Consider the following 19,732-nt stretch of genomic DNA (forward strand, 5'->3'; position numbering starts at 1 on the left):
TTAGATGGCAAATAACTGTCTCAAATTAAATTATAGTAAGACCGATTCCATCGTAACACATCCCATATGACCCCTGCCCCCTCACCTCAATGCTCAGGCCAGAAATGTTGGTGTCATCTTTGATTCGTAGAGCCATAAAATGTGACAAACAAATTAACACTGTTGTGAAAGGTTGCTATTTCCAGAAAGGAACAGCCAGACATAAACCATTTGATCACCTTTAATGATCTGAAGGTTAACATAAACGCCTTTACTTCCTCCTGGATTATAGCAGTGCTCTCTATTTGGGAATTAGCAAATCCTCCTGGTCTTGTCTACAGCTGGTGCAGAATGCTGCTGCCAGACTGTTCACTGGTACCCGGAAGAGAGACAGCATTCCACCTGTACTTGCATCCCTGCACTGGCTACCAGTCAAGTATCAAATTGAGTTCAAGGTTCTTTCATTTGTTTTTAAGGCTTTACACGGCCTGGCAGGCTGGTCTGGCAGGCCAGTACATCCCCTGAGCTCCTGTGCTCCCTTTCTATCCCCAGATCTCTCCGATCCGCAGGCCAGCTGCTCCTGGCTGTCCTTTTGTCGAGGATAAGGGGAAAGGTTGATCGGGCATTTGCCGTAGGCGCCCAGTTTTCTCTGGCTTTGAATGGCCCTATTTATGGCTCTATTTTTCTCTTTCAGCCTCTGTGTTTTTTTGTTTTTATTTTTGTCTGTCTCTGCCTGGGGTAGTTAATTTGTTTCCTTGCTTTGTTTCCTGTTTCCTTTTGGCTTTTATCATGTCATGTTATTTCTTTGTATTTTATTGTACAGCACTGTGGTTGTTTAAAATGTGCTTTTAAATAAACTTGATTTGATTTGATAATATAATTTAATTATTTAATTAATATTATGCAAGGAATGACAAAACAAAAAACATATAAAAGTGATGAGTAATAAATTGTTGAATTTACACTTCATACTCCAGACCAGAGGGGGACGACAAATCTTAGTGTAACTACCACAGAAAAACCATCTGAAGAAGAATACGAAGAACCAATCAGCGCTCACTGTTGCCGCGTGACTTGCAGCCAATCAGCGTCACCTTAGGTGAATTTCAAAAACTCACCCGCCATGATTGTTATGTTTTTCGGCTGAGCAGAGTTCGTCCGTTGCCCTCTTAGTTTTTGTTTATTTAGTTTTTTACAAGACGGTCCCAAGAAGGAGTTTGTTTTAAGGCTTTTTGGAAAGGACGGGGTAAGACGGATGTGTAATTAAATGTTGTCTAATTAGCTGTTTTAGGCCTTTCGTTATTAATTCAACAGTTAAGTTAGTTGGTCGCTTCCTCTTATTTCACGATCAGTCGTTGCGGGGCAGCTAATTGTGGTGGCTAACGCATTAAAATCACAATTTTGATCAAACGCAGCGTAAGTTTTCACAGGCTTTATCATTTACCGATAGATAAATGTTAGTTAATCTTTATGGTCAGTGGTCGAAGTGAAATTTTAATCATATGGGCCGTGATAAACAGAAGTTAACGTAATGTTTTGTATCACTGCTTTAAGCTAGTAAAATATTGCATGTATTATCCAGGGGAATAATTTCTCACTAAATACAAAAGTTGTACGTGTTGACTCATTCTGGCCCATTTTTTTATATTCTGGCTCTTGTGTTTCTTCCCCTTATTATGGTTTGGTTGACCTCGTGGCTTTTTGGTGTTTACTGTAGTTTAATTCAGTAACGTTAGCCTGTTAGCTAACGCTACTGTAACTGAGGTTAGGCAAAACAAGTTTATTCATATTTAGAGACACAAGAAGTCATACAAAAGCTTTATTCTGGATAAAGTAAAGTAATCATGTAACGTTAAAGTAGCGATATTTGAATAAATCTCTGTTGTTATTAACTGTTGATGGGCATTTGCAGTAGCCGTTATAATATTTGTTGACTTAAAGTAAAATGAGACAGTTACAGTTACATGTATGTGATGCATCTTACTATCTGTAATAACTGTCATATCCAGTGTTCCTCTAATACATCCTCTACCTCTTCATAATTATTCCAGATAACATGGACTCTCGATTTGCTCACCTGCGCCAGCGGGACACCAGTGTGTCTATGCTGAGGGTAAAACTGTCCCGCAGAAGGTCTCAGTCCCAGAAGGAGAATCGGGATCGGGCCGTGAACACACGTAGGCAGCTGGACAAGCTCCCTGAGCTGGATGTCTCTTCCCTGGATGCCTCCATCGCCATTGGCAATATGTCAATCATTAAAGAGAGGACGCAGAACATTGCAAAACCTGCTAAAAGTAATGCTTCATTATCCATCACAGCTTCAACTCAAACCAAATAACCTGTGTGCATGTACAATGACCAATAACCCTCCATTTGAATGATTAACATGTCTTTTTAGTGCTTTAATGGGTTACAATGACTAGCAGCCATTTGTATAGAAAACCTGCTGTGATCATTAGGCTGCTCTGCCTTTTTGTGGCCATCATTCTGACTAACTTGTGCCTCATCCCACACTTGTTTGTCCACAGGTATAGCAGTAGAGGAGAGGTTGAAACAGCTTGAGCGCTGGAAAGAGCGGAAGGCTCTTGAGAAGGAGAAGGAAAAGAGAGAAAAGGAGCGTAAAGGGATATTTAAGACTGGCCTCTATCATCCCAGTGACACCATTAGCATTGTTTCTCTCCCTGTGGCCCCAGCTGCTCCAAAAAGAGCTAAAGAGGTGAGCAAGGACTCAACAATAGACCTGTTACTGTAATTTATACCCCTACCCCACTGCTTTTATTTGTTCTTACTGGATATGAAGACCTAAGTAATAACAAAGGGAAACTTATTTGTGGCTGGGTTCACTTTAATGATCAACGTGCAATTTATGCTTGTCTTTCAGACAAAAGTGATCCCATCCCAGAGTACCAGAGTCACCCGTTCAATGAAACAACAGCAAGTGCCGCAGGTACTATTTTCTCTCTGATCTGGAACATCTTTCTGATATCAACTTCCATAAAATTAAAAGCTGTTATGCACTTTGTTGCATCATTTTTCTTTTACCAAAATCTCTACAGCCTTTGAAGAAACAAGACCCAAATACTGTGGCAAAGAAAGGTAAACTAATTGAATGTTGCTTTTTATTTTAAATGATTCATACTATCTACTGCAACCTGGTGATTTCATTTGACTTTACATCTGACGTGTTGCTCTTCCTATAGCTCAACCTACTGTGGAAAGATCAACCAGGACCCGGGTGGCTCCTGTCAAGCCTTCACCAATTACAACCAAGACCAAAGTTTCTGCAGGTAACCAGTAAGAAGAAAAAATCTTGCACTTAAGTGGACCTTGAGACCAGCTATCATGTTGGTTTTACCCTATTGTGTTTCCTTATTTACATCTCACTCTGTGTCTCTGTGTCATGCCATCCTACTGTAGTGGCGCCTGCTGTACGAGCTTTGTCGACCAGATCAGCCAACAGGCCTCCTGTTACATCGGTTCCTGTGATGAAAGACAAGGCTGCAGGTATCGTACACAAAGAGTTCAAGCAGGTTTTTTTTTTATTCTTTGTCATTGAAACTGTAACACCGCTGGCGGTAAGATGGTCAAAGCAAACTGAGAAAGACGGTACTGTTCTAGAAAACCACTCTTACTATAGAATATCCCTTCCCACCCACAGATGTAAGAACCACTAGGAGTAGAGCCATTGTCAACCCTGTGGCCCCTCCTTCTGGCAGAGACAGAAACTGCAAAGGTACCATTTAAAGTTGATAGTTTCACATGTGAACACGAGCAATTGTTTTTAATTTCTTCCCGGTTTCTTAATGCATCTTTTTTTTTAATACAGCGAATGTCAATGACACCACCCAGACTCCTGTCCCCAAGGTGAGCATTTCTGTGAGATTACGCAAGGTGTTCAACCTGCGATGACATTTTATTTTTATTTTTAGTAGTAACTTGTTGATCACATAGTTTGCTGTTACTGTCTTGTGTAGGAGCCTGAGCTGAAGGAGCCAGAGGAAACACTTCATCCTCCCAGCCCAACGCCCTGCTCTGAGGAAGAGGAGGAGGAGGACATGGTGGTGGACCAGGCTCCAGCCGACTCTGTCCCTGCTGTGGAGCCTGTTGAGGCTCCAGTCTCTTCATTTGCCCCAAAGGGGTTTGTCTTCCAGGCTCCTGTTGGATTGTCGTCCTTCAAGTTTGAGCCTCTCACTCCTCGCTCAGCAGAGGCCTTCCTTACACCCAGGTGAGTCTGTTTTCTCTCTTTTTATATTTTTTAGTTTTTTAAAAAAAAAAAATCTATTTAAAATACAAGAAAGCTTTCATGTTGTGATATTGTTGCATCTAAATGTCATGTTGTGACTCTTCCTACCCAGCCCCAGCTTCATTCTTCCACCAGCTCCTGTATTCAATGTTGAGCCTCAGTCTGAACCAAGGGAACCCTCTCCCTCTATATCCCCTCGCCGCTCCCCGCCTCGCACATCTCCCTCAGTGGCTCCTCCAACTTCAGCCAGCCCCCTGGAATCAAAGCATGACGTACCATACTTCAGGTGACATTTTTTTTTTGTAAATATTGTCTAGTCATATATTTTAGTTTTATAATTAATTGTTCAGTTAATTCAATGTTTTAAATGCATTCTTTCTTTTTTTTTTTTTTTTTTTTATTCAGATCGGAAATTGCCAATGAGACAGACAGACTTACGACTCTGTCTGTCCACTGGGAGTCCAAAGTGGAGGATGAGTCCATTCCAGAAGAGAGTGAGTGTGTCTTCTCTAACAGAGTGCAGAGTGACATCTTAAATATGTGACTATTTAATTTAATTTGATTTAACTACAGAGGTGGTGGTGTTCCTAACAGGGGAACAATGCCAGTATTCCCTAACTGAACAATTGTAATTAAGTGTCTTTATTGCTCCTGTCTGTTTAGTGAGAGACCGTATGCGTACAGCTGTCGGCCAAGCGAGGCTGTTGATGAAGGAGCGTTTTAAACAGTTCAGTGGTCTAGTGGACGACTGTGAGCTGGGCCGAGGTGAGAAGATCACCACCTGCACTGACCTGCAGGGATTCTGGGACATGGTTTATTACCAGGTGAGTGCCTCACAGGAGAGGGACAACATGTTGTTTCAGACACCAAATGTATAAAGAGAAGCACAATTTTACATATTTTTTTCACTTGTCAGGTAGAGGATGTCAACAAGAAGTTTGACGCTCTCAAGGAAGCAGAGGGCCGAGGCTGGGTGGAAGAGCACAAGCCCCCACCACGACAGAGGAAAGTAGTGAAGGTGAATACTCTGAAATTAATTTAGATTCATGAACGCTCCATCATCATCATCATCATCATGAGAGCTTACATAGAAGTTAAGAAGCAAGAAGTGCAATGGTCTGAAAACAAACACGTGTCCTTTTGACAGAAACCATCAGCTGCACCTGCCAAGCCAACAGGAAACAAAGCAGCAGCCAAGTCTCGCCTGGCTGCCGTGAAAGCAGCCATGAAAGCCAGACAGCAGGCAGCTGAGGCAGAGAAAGCCACAGAGGATGCTGGTAAAAGTGAGGATGACCCCAGCCTGAACTCTCAGGGACCACCACCCCAAGAAGAGGCCCAAATGCCAGACACTGTGGTCTTTGATGGAGGCTTCTTCCAGGTGGAGAGCCCAGCCAAACCACCAGGTAAAAGAAAAGTAACTACACGCCAAAGGCCGTTTCATGTCATGTATCAGAGCTTGCTTGTGTGCTGTTCCCAGCTGCTTGAGCTTTAAGATTGGGGTTAATAACCAATTCATACATATTGTTGTCTCTGTAGGTTCAGTGAGAAGATCCAGCCGCCTGAGTGCCGCTGTGCTGCCTCAGGCCTCTCCCTGCTCCAACTATCTCACACCCAGAAGACTCACTCGACGATCCTTTGCATTGGCACAGACTCCCGTTCAGACCGTCGCCTCTCCTGCTCAGCCCATTCTCACTCCTGCCCACCTGCGTCTCACCCACGACCAAACCCCAGCACAAGCACCAAAGTCTCAGGGAGGCACTCCTCAGCCGCCCCAGGAGAGAAAGGACACTGTGAATGTCTCTCTTTGTTTCTCACCTGTCAAAGAAATGCATTCAGACGACACCCAGCCTGAAGGAAGCACTGCACAACAGGAAGAACCGGTCTCTGTACCAGTACTTTCACTGCCATCCATTTCTGTAGTTGAGGCGAAAGACGAACCAGCTGAAGCTGCTGATGTTGACTTCCCTGTCTCTCCAAGATGCTCCCTCTCTCCACGCAAAACACCTCTTGTCTCCCAGGCCCGTGAGCCCTCATCGTCTCTGAGTTTCTCGCTATCGCCCTGTGCGAGTCCTAGCCAGCCTCCCATCTTCCCCCCTGCTGCTGTGCAGGGCCACGTACAGGCCCAAGAGTCTGTGTGTTGTACACCAGACAGCTCAGTTGTTGAGGTAAACAATTTCTCTGACTTCACTAGAATTCTGTTTTGAAAAATCTCACACTCAGCTGTTGTTTGGATCACAGCTTTGAGTGATCCAGTCTTATCTGTCTATACAATAAACAAATTCTCTTGTAACTTTAGGAAATTCCTGGGTTGGACTTTGAGCGTTACCTTCAGCCATCACAGAGATGCAGCCTGTCGCCAAGGGGGGCAGTTGCCATAGAAACACTGTCGCCTATGGCAGTGGATGTTGAGATGGAGAGTCCCAGAAGTCAATCTGAAGATCTGCTAACTCAACAAGAACCAGGTACGACTGATACCCATAGGCACTGTGCATGCACTCACGCTGGGTACACTTGGGTTTGTTTTACCTTAACAACACTAATGGGTTTTAAAGCTGCAGTAGGCATATTGACATTTGAAGAAATTAATTTATATAATAGGAATTTGAGAAATAGTAGTTTTTAAAAGAAATTCAGATCTAAAAAAAATAGTTTTAACTGTCAAGCCTGAGACATCAGATCTGCATACTGCAACTTTAAGTACAAATGTTGTGATTGTGTGGTTTTTCTTCTGGCGTTGTTTGATTTTAAACTGTTACAAATTGCACATTTTTACTATTGTTACTCACGGTTATGCTCACTCTCTCACTGTTGCCACAGCAATGCCAGAGGTGCCTTCAGTGTTAACCACAGTGTCACCACAGGTTAAAGTTTCTTCCATTTTTTAAAATTTCTTATCTTCCAAATATTGACATTGAACAGTTTCCTATACTAATACTTTTGTTTCTTTATTGCAGCCTTAACATTGCTAAATATTATTTCTGAATTTTCTTGGTGCATTTTTTAGGTTCAGACGGCGGAGTCTGCCCTGCTTCTTTTCACCCCGGACCCAAAGGAACGGATACGCCAGTCTGTTTGTCCAAGTGACCTCATGGTCTTCACCCCTCCCTCTAATGTGTAGCAAACTGTTTTTCTATTTTAAATTTTAACATGTATTCACTAACTTTGTTATATCCTTTCAGAAAAAATGTATTTGAGTGATTTTGACATTTATTTTTAGATTACTGGAAAATAGTTTTATCTTACAAGATGGTTTGATTAAAGTTCTAGTTGAGAACAAGGAAACGACCAATACTCCTCATTTACATCCAACAAATCAGCGATACTCTCGATGCTTTTATTACTGCATTTGAAGGCTGTTGTCTTCTTCCTGCGTTCATCAGGTTTCACTGCTGCATCTGCAAATGTGAAGCAGAGATAAGTGGATGGAAAGCCAGAAAGGAAAAGCGAAAGACGCCATCTGGTGGCAGTATTTATGCTAAAGAAGTATTGCTTGACTTGTCAATATTCATTTCATTATAATATATAAATTGAAACACTGTAATATTAAGCCAGTATTATATTGTTGCTTAGAATTTTAACTAATGTTGGTTATGTGTGTAAAATGAGAAAAGGCATAAAACAGTAAAAAAAAACAAGTTGGTTCATGAAGATTGCCTGATTAAATCTCATGGATAAAGATTCATTACATAAAAACCAAAACACTTACCCAACAAAAACAAATAAATCTTAGCTGGGAATTAGTAAAAGTAGTCTACCTGGCTCTGATTGGGCTTTAGTGATGTAACTCGGCCTCCTGGCAGTTTATCTTCCTCCATGTTTTTAGTCACCAACTGGTGATGGTCAAACGCAGGGAAGAAAAAGTGGTAGAAGAACTGATGAACTGTCTGGTTTTTGGCCTCCATTCCTCTGGTTTGCATTCCCTTCCCCTCACCTTTATGCTCTTCTTTGTACTCTAGAAGAAATATAATACATGTTTTAATACGTTTTTGAGTTTTATGATTTTCTAGTCGATACTATAAATCATCTATAAAACATAAAATAAAAGCCAACATTACAAACCTGCAGACCGAGGTTGCTTATCGACTTTAGTCTTGACATCTTGTTGACTCTGTGAGATGTCCTGAGCAGGGATCTATGATAAGATGTAAATACTATTATAAAGATTTAAGAGAAAACCATATAGCCAAGTTTATTACATACTTCATTAATATCAACAGCAAGGGTGTAACAATATTGATATTAATACAGGATATTGGGATGTCTTTCTGATACAGATACTCGTGAAATTCGTGTTGCATGTGAATTGCCGCCTCAATCAAAAACATCTGGTGCAGCGAATAAGATAAATGTTGATTTGTTTTGCATGCTAGATTGCCTGTAGCAACTAATCCCTGCTGATTTAGGGTTGGAGATTTCAGGAGGGATGGGGGAATTCTTTTAGAGCTGCCACCTGGACAGAACAAGTATTTAAAGGTTTGCTGCAAAGACTACACTCACCTCGGGAAGATCTCCGCTGGTCTCAGTATTAGATCTGGACAGGGACTGGCGCACTGGCAGACTTCCAGAAACCCCCTGACATTTCACCTCAGCACAGCCCAGAAGTACCTCAAAAAACTCCAGGAATGTAATCTGCAGCAGAAAAAGAGAGAGACGACAACAAAAGTGATACAGAGGAGGGAAAGGAATACACAAACTGGGGTAGGTGGATGAATGCTAATCTTTCAATGGGCATTGAAAAAAATGATGGATGAGTGTAAAGAGCTGGTGTAAAGCCTACAGGCAGACCTCCAGATTCAGGCAGGAGGACAGGTTGTTGGGGTCACGGCACTCTGCAGTGATGATCTTCAGTAACCTCGCTGTGGTCAGCTTATCGTCCAGCAGACGAAGATCCTTGCAGGGGTTACAATAAACTTATCAACACCGTGTCTTAAACAAGGTGGGAATTATACATTTTATGTATGTGACTAACATTTGTTTTTAATTAATCCTGAGTGTGATGTTGGTTCTTGGTATGGGAGACTTTTGTAGCTGAAAAGTAGGCAACATCATTTTCAGTAGGTAAAACAGCCATGCAATAGTTTGATGTATTTTTTTTTAACCCTTTATAAATTCAACTCAAAACCATTTACAATTGTAAGAAAGTCTGTTGCACCTTGAACATCCACAGCATGTGTCTGCAGGTCATGGTCTGGTCATCTCCCAGGGCTGCGTGGACACTGCAGCAAACCTGGTAGACTTCCCAACATCTCTTCATGTAATTCCCAGCCACCACTGAAAAGTGTGGTTCTCCAAACAGGAAGCCTGGATATACACAGGTATACTTAGTGAGCACAGCTATTACTCAGTAATATATGGCATCAACACCATCAGTTTCTGTAGGTGTGTCCTCTCAGAAAAAACTTGAAAAACACCAGGAAAATGAGGAACCTGCAAACTTATAAGGACCTGATGGACAAAAACATCTGCAGTAATTGTTTGTTTTCGTCTCCAATGTTTTGCGCTTAATCCTATTAAATAACTGGCTCTCCTGTCTGGGAGCTTTCTAATGTCCCTATTTGACACTTTTCATGCTGTAATAAATCAGCTTGCAGGTTCCTCTGTCATCTAATTTGTGTACATGCATGTTATCACCTTTTACATTCTTAGCATTAGGAAGGATGTCGTCTGTTATCAGTTTGGATAAGCAGGCAGCCAAAAGGTAATTTTGTGACCTGTGAAAAGTATGCAAAGTATAAACGAGTCACAGAGGAAAAAAAAAACATTTCTATTACAATCTTGTCTTTGTGTTATTCCTTGGTGTGATGGTGATCGGTGAACTCTAAGGTCACTTGAGCACATTTTAGTGTTAATCTTTGCAAATTGGATAAAGTTTGAAATTCATTACCATCAAAGTAGTGGCTCCGCAAAGAGGAGCTTAGAGCTAAATGCTAACATCAGTACACTTACATGCTAACATCACTATTATGTTAGGCAGGTGTAATGTTTGCCAATTTAGCTTTGTTAGCATTTGTTAATTAGCCTAATACAAAAAGTACAACTGAGTCAGATGGGAATTTTGCAACGTATTTTGTATTGGACCAATTAAACCTGATGAAAATAGAATCAAAAGAGTTATTACAGTTAATCGTGAAGATGGTCATGAAAGTCTGAACCAAAATATCATGTCAGCCCTCTCAGTGGAGGAACGACTGCACATCTGAGATTTCCATTCTACTGGTGAAGATCTGTTGGAGCAGGTTCTATTCCTTACACCATGTCTTTATTATAGATGTGGTAGGCCACGATCACTAGACAGCTGAGGAGCCTACGAAGCGTCATGGGGGTAAAAGGACAGTGGATCTCTGCAGTGGCATCCTCTGGGGCACAGAAAGAACGACAACATTAACCACAGTGTTCAAGTATCCCAAAAATACTGTAATCATGAAGCTATCAGTATCCTGTATATGTGAGGTGTAAGAGAGACTATGAATGACGGCCCCTCTCACCTTTGATAAAATGGTTTATCTGTGTCAGAGTGATGTCGTGATGGTGGATGTGACAGTCTTTGAGCAGGCGCCACAGCTGCAGGCGGGACAGCAGGAAGGTGTTATCTAGGGAGTGGGCATGACCAAGTCTGCTGTAGAAACTATAGATGGACCGCAGCTCCATGTCTTTCCTCAGTATCACAAACTCCACCTGTTACTCAGGACACAGGATTGAAAATAAGGATCTAGGATTAAGATCATACTGTATGTTGACAGTTTTACAATAATGTGGGACCTCACCTGTTTGCGCTCTGTGTCACGCTTTCTCTCAGGGATTTTATCCAGAAGACATTCAATGTTCAGAGCCATGTCTGGTCCTAAGGCAGATGAATCACTACCTAACAGTGGAAATGCACCTGTAACAAGATGCAAAATTGTAGGTCAGGTTTTCAGACTGTGACATTGTTAAGTATCTCCTTGTTGGCAGACTGAGCATTTTGAATGGAGCTAATGTGATGTAGGTGTTTACCACACAGAGGAGTGGGAGCTCTGTTTCCACCCAAGTTGGGTGTCATCATCTGATCATCCACAAAATCCCCTTCAAAAACATGCCCATCCTTGAAAGTGAATTTTCCCTATGAACCATAAAGCACAGTCACTTTTAGTGTGTAACAATTTACATCATCTTAGGATCACTGTAGATGTGTTACTGAATATGATGAGTACATTTGGGGACATATGCATATAGACATTGACAGACAATTCTGTATCTCTAATTAACCTTCCCATCTTTTTTATTGTTCTTCCATTCTCCTTCGTAGATTGCACCACCAGCGTAGTAAAACGTTCCAAGTCCGTGCCTCTGACCCTGAACGAAATCCCCTGTGTACCGATTACTCTGGGAATACTGGGATCCATCAGCTCGCCTCAGGATCCAGATGTGTGTTCCTCGCCCATGCTGCCAAAGAAGTGAGCTCATGTGATTCATAACAAAAACATATAGAAAGCTTGGTGTTTTAGAGGGGATAATAATACAGTATCATTTGCTACAGTATGCGTGCATGATTTCATACCTGGACTCCATCCTGCCACATCCCAACATACTGCTGTCCCAGCTTTAGCCACCGCATCGTGCCTTCTCCATGTCTCAGGTTGTTCTTCCACTCACCAGAGTAAATGTTGCCAGAAGGGTAGCTGTTAACAAACAGATGATACCTTTAGAAAGTTCAAATGTAATTCAGGCAACAGGTTAGATCATTTACTCTTGTACATACCATCTCTCTCCCAATCCCTCTCTGTTGTTCTTCACCCAGTCTCCTTTGTACCAAGAGGTTTTATCCGGGTTATAATACACTACACCCTAACACAAAGACGACCAATTAAAAAGAAATTAAAAACAGGAACGACTATTCCTGATAATAAATTGGTGAATCATACCTTTCCGTGCCTCTTGCCCTGATCCCACTGCCCTCTGTATGACACACCGTTTATGGCACATTTGTGAATTCCAGTCCCATGTCGTATACCATTGTACACTTCACCTGTATAGGAGCTGCCATTTGGCCAGGTGTAGGCACCCTGGCCCATGGGAATGTTACACACAAATTCTCCCTGTTGGATTAGAAACTTCAATTTAATTCAAGATTTTGACCTGAGCATTTAAAACCATATTATCATACTCTCATTCTACACCTTTCTCGGTTTTATTATTATTTTGCATGTATACAAGATGCATGTTGAGAAATGTTATGTACACACGGGTTATCAATCAAATTTAAGTTCATCAGTAAATAAAACATATTTTATATATTACAATATAAAGAAAATATAAATATGAAATATAATACAATTTAATTACAGTACCCTACCTCATATTTCATCCCACCTGCCCACGTGAAGACACCTGCTCCATTCATTAGTCCCTTAGTAAACATACCCTTCACAAAAAAAGTATGCATACTGTATTATAAAATCAAATATATAAGCTTTTCCAACTTTTTCAAAATGTAGTGTTATTTGCTTTTGCACCTTGTACATATGTCCTCCTTCAAAACAAGCAACACCTTCCCCATGCGACTGGCCGTCACAGGTTTCCCCTTCATACCTGTCAGTGAGAGACACCAGAGTTTACACCTCAGACACAACCAGTTCCTCACTGCCACAAATCCTTGGAAATGCATTTACTTTATCCAGGCAGGTTATGATTAGTTTAATTTAATAAATGCTGCGTGATGATTTACCTCTGAATAGTTAGGTTAAATAGTGTGGGGAGTTCACAAATGTCATCATGTTCCGGCTGCTCGTCGCTAGCAGGGTGGAGGTTGGTTTGGTTCAGATCCACATCCGCTGAATTTACCTTTAAACCACCAGAGCAGCTCACTAACTTTCCTTTTTCCCATCCTTCCGCTGTCTGTTCCGGATCCGCGTTTCCACATTTCTTCTTGTTTTCATGTTTACCACTTATTGTCGTAGTTTTCTTCTCGTCTTTCCCCTGTGTCATTTTGCTCCGTTTGTGTATCTCACGTACAACGCTAGGCTCGTCTCCATGGCAACGACGAAGGACGCTTACAACTACGGCAACTTTATTCAGTCAAAAAGGACAATACGAAACACGAATGTCAACTCTTCATGTATATTGTTTATTTCCTCCAAGTATATTAAAAATAGGAACATATCTATAAAAAAAAAAACAAACAAACAAAAAACAATACCAAGTATCTGAACAATACAAATATACAATATGTACAGATTGGGCTCTTGATAGTTTGTCATGGTCAGTCTTGTGAGATGATTTCCAGGTTGGCGAGGTGTCTCATGGTTGGCCTGCCGTGAGGACAGTTCCATGGATGTTCAATTTCCCCCATGTGAACCACCAGCTTCTTCATCTCACTGACACTCAGAGCGGTGCCAATCATCACCTGAGGATGGACATAAGCAAAACAATTTCTGTAAAAACAAATTCCTTTAAAAAGTGAAATGTTATTCAATGAGTCTATAACAAAATTAAAATTTTATTTTGTTACCAAAAATCACAAATGCTTACACTACTACCAAGACTTGAAATTTTACATTTGTTTCATGAGATGTGCATGTTTACTTTTTCATTCATAGCAAAAATATTATTGCATTTTTGGCAATCAAATTAGCAGCAGTGCTACATTACAACACAAAAGATTAAAACACATAAAAAGTAAAACATGCTTTGCTGTAAGCTAAACATACAAACACACCGGTGTAGTCATGTAACCTCTATTGGCCAAGGAGGGAATATAATGACAATTGACTTATTGAAGTGTCTGTTTATTATAAGTATAAACTCACAGATTTCCGACAAGCTCTGGAGGCAAACATCTGTCTGACTCTGGATGGTCGGCACATGACCCCTGGGCTGTCACTCAACATGAAGATCAGCTCCTCAATATCGCCTGGACCGAAAGTCCAGTTCTTACTGGTGGGCAGAGACACCAGCTTCACCCTCTCCATCACCTGAGCTAGAATCGCAATGAAAAATCTGATTTAGTAATCGTAATTATCCAAATGGGAAATCTGTATGTTAAACATGAAATGAAATTAACTCATGTTTAATCCCTCATATCAAACAGTTGAACTTCCATACCGTCCTCGTCCACCAGAAATTCGAAGCCATTCTTTCTGAAAATCTCGATGTTCTCTAAGAGGACATTCTCACTGACCGCAGGGAGGTGAAGTTTCTGAGGGCTGGAAATAAAAAAAAAGGAAAAAGGTACTTCTAAACAATTCAGTGTAAAGATGAATCTACTGATTTACACTTCTCTTACACTATGAGTTTCTGTCCTTGGAGCACATTGTGCTGCTGCAACATCTCAAAGTTGTATTTCTCATCAGTGGCGTGTTGGTCAATCATGAAGATGTCCGAGTTGAGTTTGGTGATAATGAAGCCCAGGTTAAACTGACCGATGATCTCCATCTCTTTGAACATGTCTTTACTGTTGAGATGAAAGTAGGATCGTTTACTGTTCTGGTAGTTACACTTGAATAGTATACTAATAATATACTCAGCTGTAGTTATAGTGAAGTAGTGAAATCCTACCTGATCTCCTTCTTCAGCTCGTCCTCTGCACTTTGGTTTTCTCCAGGGTTGATCTTGGCCCTGAAGCGTCGGTAGCGTAGCTCGTCGCTGGCCTTTTGTTTCTGCTGGTTCTTTATCCTCCTTATCTTCCCTTCAAGCTCTTGTAAAGAGAACTGGAGGGGCACAGTCCTCCTCTGTAAGCAGGTTGGAGCATCCACTTTAGAGGAAGAGGATCCCTCAGAACAGTTTAAGAAAGTGTTGGATTTGAGTTCAGTAGGGAAATGTAGATTCTCTGTCCTGGCCCTCTTAGCATCAGGGCTCACAGTACCGTCCTCATTTGAAGCGCATGGCTCAGTCTGTAACTCTTGCTGTTCAGGAGCAGTCTGACCGTTGTCTGATGTTTCTTCGAATGTTTCATCTTTTACACTGTCAATCAGCGGTTCAGGAGAACTGCGCTCCAGGCCTGAACACTGACTATCTGGAGCTGCTGAAGTGGAAACACAACTGTCTTTTTCATCCTCTGGATCACTACACGATACCTTTCTGTATCTGTATCCATCTAGCACTGACTTTCCCACTGGGGAGCATTCAGCTAGATCTTTTGCAGGTTTCAAAGGAGATTTAACACTTGGGTTGGAAGCAGGAGGTTTTACAGAACCCTTAAAAAACGTCTGCAGTGTTTTCTGTGTTGGGCCACTGTTGGCAGATTTTGACATGTTTGATTTGTTCCCAGAATTGGAGCTGTGGTGACTTGAAAAAGCAGCTTTTAGACTGGCCAGGTTCAAGGATGACTTTGGGCTCTGTATCAGCGGTTCCACGGCCTCTCCTGGTTCTGGCATGTTCTCATTACACGGGACCACCTGACGCAGGTCAGATGCCGATGTTGCATCTACAGACAAGTGACAGGAAAAATGTCAAAAATAAAAAGCACTGTAATGGAAAAGTCTAAACCAAATCCATGCTGAAAAATCTCTCAGTGATATTACTCTGCTATAATATAAATATTTGCTGTACATATCAACTGTTGACATGCAGGATAAATGTAATGATGTGCTCTTACTGCTGCTGGGCATGGGTGTATAGTTCAGGCTGATCTTATTGACTCCAGCCTCGTACATGCTGATGAGGGAGGTCTTTAGAATAGCCAGCAAGAGTTTCTCTTCCTGAAGGAAAATCTGTCGCTTGTCTGGGGTGACGTTCACATCCACACACTCTGAAATAACACCACATAAAAACCCTCATGTGGTTCAGAAGGCCAATTCTGTTTTTCAGGAATCGAGTTTTGATATAATAAATTTTCTTACCTGAGGCAACAGCTATGTTCAAGGCAACAAATGGATACTGATGTCTGTTATACATGTGATATACTTCATTCACAAGTTTGGTCACCTGCAAGTTAGGAATATCCAGAGGTCAGGTTGTATCAATGAATCCTCACCTTTAAATTTCCCAATAAATCCTCTACAATTGAATTACCTTCAGGGGATCACATGGCCGGTTATTGATGAAGAAGAACTGTCTGTCTGTGGCGCTTCTCCCAACACCATGGTCTCCTCGTGACACAAACCCCGTCATGCTGCCAAAGTACACACAGGTTTTTAATTAAAAAACAAACAAACTCTGCTTTGTATGCAGAGAGAGGAATATAGGACTTTAATGCAATGGTGCCACTCACGTGAAAAGCTGTTTGGGAAGATCTGCATCCTTGAGCCCATATTCTTCAATAATATTTTCTGAAGGGGAAACTTGTTGAAAAGGCAGAAGACTCTGCAGCTGCAGGACACACAACAGACATTAAACCATAGACATTTTCTTTTTTTAGGAGTAGTGGAAATTCTGTAAAAATTCCTTAAAAATAATAGAGAAACTCTGCAAGGAAAATCAAGCTGGAAGCAAAACAGTTTTACTTCAATATTGTCAGCAATTTGGAAAAATTAGACATTCACATGCACATAGTGATGAGGTTACACTTACACTCTCTGCAGTTAAATAAACATTATGGTCAATACAAATGTAAACACAATGTGCCAGAGTTCCAACCTGTTTTGGTCCAAATATGGCTCCTATATTGTCCCTCATGCTCTGGCTTCCACTGGTGCTGAGCACCGTGCTGCGCTTTCCCTGCCCATTTTGGTTGGAGCAGGTAATACGCACTCCAGTAGAGATGATACAGTACGACTGCAGGACGTGTATCATTTTGGTATATTCCTGAAAATACAAAGCAATGAAATATCAGGGATTAAACATGAATGATATATGTCATTTAAGCAGCCACTGATTGGCTCTACAGTAAAAGATTTTTAAAGATACTAAATGAAAACTATGAAATGCCTACAGGCTTTACATGATTACATGTTACGTTACATATCATGTCCTGAGAGAAGAGTTTTACTTCAGAATCATATAAATTATTCACGTGAAGTTAAATATGTCATATGCTTTGTCCCTTTACTTTTTTACATTCCCGCCACCTGTTCTCACTTTTATATTGATTGATGTGTTTTCCCTTTTCTCCTGTAATCCAGTAGGTTTCATTTATGGTATGAAAATCAACTTGCAAAGTCCAAAAACTGGTCTGGGATAATGTGGAGGGATATTCGAGATTCAAGTCAAGGTTTTATAACTTATTTACATAAAATATAAAATATTTTTCAGTATAGCAATAAATAAATAATGATTAATTCATCATTATTATTAAGATCGCTGTTCAGACTCAACATCTGAGTTTCCATCAGGCACGATTTCTCTGTTACCATTAAATGATAACGTAATTCAAAAACTTAATGTTCACTGTCAGAATCTCAGGCAAGTGTAAAATCACTGTAAAGCAATTTCATATAACATGAATGGAAACCAAAGGCTGCCTAGAGTGTATAAGACTAACTGTTAAACCAAAAAGAAAACTGTCTGGAGTTACATAACATGTATGTGATAAGTGGTAAAAGGGCTAAAACATGCAGAAACATCAGAATGATCGTTTTAATGACTGACCTTCTTTATGTTGCGCTGGAACTCCTTGTGTCGAACAGGCAGGGTGTAGAAAAGCTGCTGCAGGCTGACCGTGGTGCCCTGCTGACGGGGATGGGGTGACTGCTGCACCATGTGGCCCTTGTGGTCAAACACCAGCTTGGTCCCCACCTGGTTGGACTCATGGCACGTCACCACACTCAGATCACTGGAACGAGGAGTTGGAGGCTTAATGAGGTGAAAGGTATTTTAAGTGTATGTGCCGAAACAACGTGGCTGTTGAAGTGTTTTACCTCAGAGCACATAAAGAGCTGAGGGCTTCACCTCTGAAGCCAAATGTTTCCACATGGATGAGATCAGAGAAATCTCTCAGCTTTGATGTGTGATGCTTCAATGCTGTGGAACAGAGAGAGGAGGCTTCAGTAGGTCGGCCATGTTTAACGGAGCGTATACACGAAGCTGACACTTACTCAGTCCCTCAAAGTTGGCGTCTTCTACTCCTTTGCCATTGTCTGACACTTCCACTAGCTCAGTTCCACACTCCTTCAGTTTCACATCTGGAACATGTAACAATATGATACTGAGCATCACACAGCAATGACAAGCAATCATGTCATCTTGATTACTTTAAACTGTATTATGCAGATAACTCAGCCCATTTCCAGGTGGGCTTCCAGGTGAGCTGTTCTGATAGATCTCTGTTTTCAACATATTTTGCCACAAAGGATTTATTTTGTTGCACTTTCTGAGACGTTAAAACATGATACAAGAAATTTCTGTCCATAATTTAAGCTAAATCGATATCTACCGTTGTGCTGGACTGTAAAACAAAGGCACCATGTCATTTTAACAACGATAAAACCATAATTTTAATAGTGTTCACAACAGCAGCTCTCATGAGTGAAATGTGCTTTGTTAAAACCTCTTCATGTGACAAAAAAAAACTCAGTATCAAACAAACTTTGTGTATATCTGTGCTTACCAACGTTGGTGGCTCCTGCATCAATGCTGTTTTCCACCAGCTCTTTGACAGCAGTGGCCAAAGTCAGCACCACCTGTCCTGAGCAGATTTGATGCACTGAGTGCTTGTCAATGGCCTTGATGGCTCCTGCAGGTTCGGAGCTACTGAGAAGAAAACAAGCACAATGGTGAATAATAACGTCGCCCTCTGCTTAATTAATACCGCTGCAACAGATTTACACATGCATAACTATAAAGATAATATTAAAGGTGTAATAAACTCATGAAAACCATTCTGTAATCTGTGATGAGTATATGAGGGCTGTGGGAATGTTAGGTGACCTGATTATAAATTGTGGAGTCCTACTTTAGTTTCTTTGGATTTAAATATACATGTATGGATGTAATTATACATAAATGTGCGGTTTTTACAGTGAAACGTGATACAGGTTTAAAAAAAACAAGACAAGACAAGGTGAAATAATTGGGATAAAACGTAATAACATTTTAACATTGCATATTCAATATTCAGATTTGCACGGTGTTAAAAACAAATATCTGCAGGCAAATTAAATAAATACTATGGTAGCTAACTTACCAAGCATCAGACATTTTCAAAGCCTGAAAAGCTTGAGGCAAAACTCATTCAAACTTTGATATGTGGCGTCATCTGAAATAGATAAACATAGAGACGCTAATTAACGACTTGACATTCATGCAAATGTAGCTAGTTTGTTTTCACGAAGTGTCGGTGGTAAAAAACCGCTTCACGACATCGTGCTGTAAACACAAAAGTGAAGCTGTTCCGCGCGCAGTGCGCAAATTGTTTACGAGCGTCACCGCTGCGCAAAACCTGCGCAGTCTGACTATTAAAAGTGATAATGTAAAAATATTGAGTGTGTAAAAAAAGCAACCTCACAAAATGAGCACAGAATCTAAGAGTAATAACAACGTCCACATAATAATATCGCTGTGTAGAAAATGAATATAAACAAACCCATTTCCTCAAACCTTGAAGCATTTCATCACCAAACCCACCGGAACCTTTGACCCGTTGAGATGTTAGGGCGC

The 19,732-nt window shown here is 41.0% G+C and overlaps 3 protein-coding genes across 6 annotated transcripts; 1 reads left to right on the forward strand and 2 right to left on the reverse strand.

Annotated features, from left to right (window-relative positions):
- The first annotated feature begins 1,092 nt into the window (after positions 1 to 1,092).
- dlgap5 (discs, large (Drosophila) homolog-associated protein 5) lies at positions 1,093 to 7,362 on the forward strand. 2 transcript variants are annotated; one of them, XM_056365179.1, is made up of 19 exons: positions 1,093 to 1,225; positions 2,031 to 2,273; positions 2,508 to 2,695; positions 2,861 to 2,926; positions 3,036 to 3,075; positions 3,180 to 3,266; positions 3,397 to 3,483; positions 3,638 to 3,712; positions 3,806 to 3,843; positions 3,954 to 4,204; positions 4,335 to 4,508; positions 4,628 to 4,716; positions 4,886 to 5,046; positions 5,139 to 5,240; positions 5,370 to 5,625; positions 5,759 to 6,387; positions 6,519 to 6,684; positions 7,040 to 7,083; positions 7,227 to 7,362. In XM_056365179.1, the coding sequence occupies exons 2-19, from the start codon at positions 2,036 to 2,038 to the stop codon at positions 7,338 to 7,340; spliced, it is 2,805 nt and encodes a 934-aa protein (XP_056221154.1). In that variant the 5' UTR covers positions 1,093 to 1,225; positions 2,031 to 2,035; the 3' UTR covers positions 7,341 to 7,362. The 2 variants fall into 2 exon arrangements, with proteins under 2 accessions (XP_056221154.1, XP_056221156.1); XM_056365181.1 differs by having other exon boundaries at positions 3,969 to 4,204.
- Positions 7,363 to 7,482: 120 nt separating this feature from the next.
- rsph10b (radial spoke head 10 homolog B) lies at positions 7,483 to 13,225 on the reverse strand. Of its 2 annotated transcripts, XM_056365182.1 has the most exons (18): positions 12,927 to 13,225; positions 12,715 to 12,790; positions 12,555 to 12,623; positions 12,124 to 12,297; positions 11,961 to 12,046; positions 11,760 to 11,880; positions 11,468 to 11,644; positions 11,216 to 11,321; positions 10,987 to 11,102; positions 10,708 to 10,897; positions 10,473 to 10,578; positions 9,854 to 9,933; positions 9,375 to 9,523; positions 9,008 to 9,112; positions 8,720 to 8,851; positions 8,282 to 8,354; positions 7,978 to 8,174; positions 7,483 to 7,617 (listed from the first exon to the last, which is right to left on the reverse strand). In XM_056365182.1, exons 1-18 carry the CDS (start codon positions 13,184 to 13,186, stop codon positions 7,606 to 7,608), a joined length of 2,229 nt encoding a protein of 742 aa, XP_056221157.1. In that variant the 5' UTR covers positions 13,187 to 13,225; the 3' UTR covers positions 7,483 to 7,605. The 2 variants fall into 2 exon arrangements, 1 of the variants encoding a protein (XP_056221157.1); XR_008826194.1 differs by lacking the exons at positions 7,483 to 7,617; positions 7,978 to 8,174 and having other exon boundaries at positions 9,000 to 9,112.
- Positions 13,226 to 13,304: 79 nt separating this feature from the next.
- pms2 (PMS1 homolog 2, mismatch repair system component) lies at positions 13,305 to 19,677 on the reverse strand. 2 transcript variants are annotated; one of them, XM_056365277.1, is made up of 16 exons: positions 19,659 to 19,677; positions 19,260 to 19,331; positions 18,684 to 18,826; positions 18,172 to 18,258; positions 17,995 to 18,097; positions 17,726 to 17,909; positions 16,775 to 16,942; positions 16,410 to 16,507; positions 16,211 to 16,310; positions 16,039 to 16,123; positions 15,795 to 15,947; positions 14,756 to 15,623; positions 14,484 to 14,651; positions 14,303 to 14,403; positions 14,008 to 14,177; positions 13,305 to 13,604 (listed from the first exon to the last, which is right to left on the reverse strand). In XM_056365277.1, exons 2-16 carry the CDS (start codon positions 19,271 to 19,273, stop codon positions 13,461 to 13,463), a joined length of 2,586 nt encoding a protein of 861 aa, XP_056221252.1. In that variant the 5' UTR covers positions 19,274 to 19,331; positions 19,659 to 19,677; the 3' UTR covers positions 13,305 to 13,460. The 2 variants fall into 2 exon arrangements, with proteins under 2 accessions (XP_056221252.1, XP_056221253.1); XM_056365278.1 differs by lacking the exon at positions 19,659 to 19,677 and having other exon boundaries at positions 18,684 to 18,823; positions 19,260 to 19,619.
- Positions 19,678 to 19,732: the final 55 nt, after the last annotated feature.

The sequence above is a fragment of the Seriola aureovittata genome, chromosome 21 (genome assembly GCF_021018895.1).
Source record: "Seriola aureovittata isolate HTS-2021-v1 ecotype China chromosome 21, ASM2101889v1, whole genome shotgun sequence".
NCBI classification, from domain to species: Eukaryota; Metazoa; Chordata; class Actinopteri; order Carangiformes; family Carangidae; genus Seriola; species Seriola aureovittata.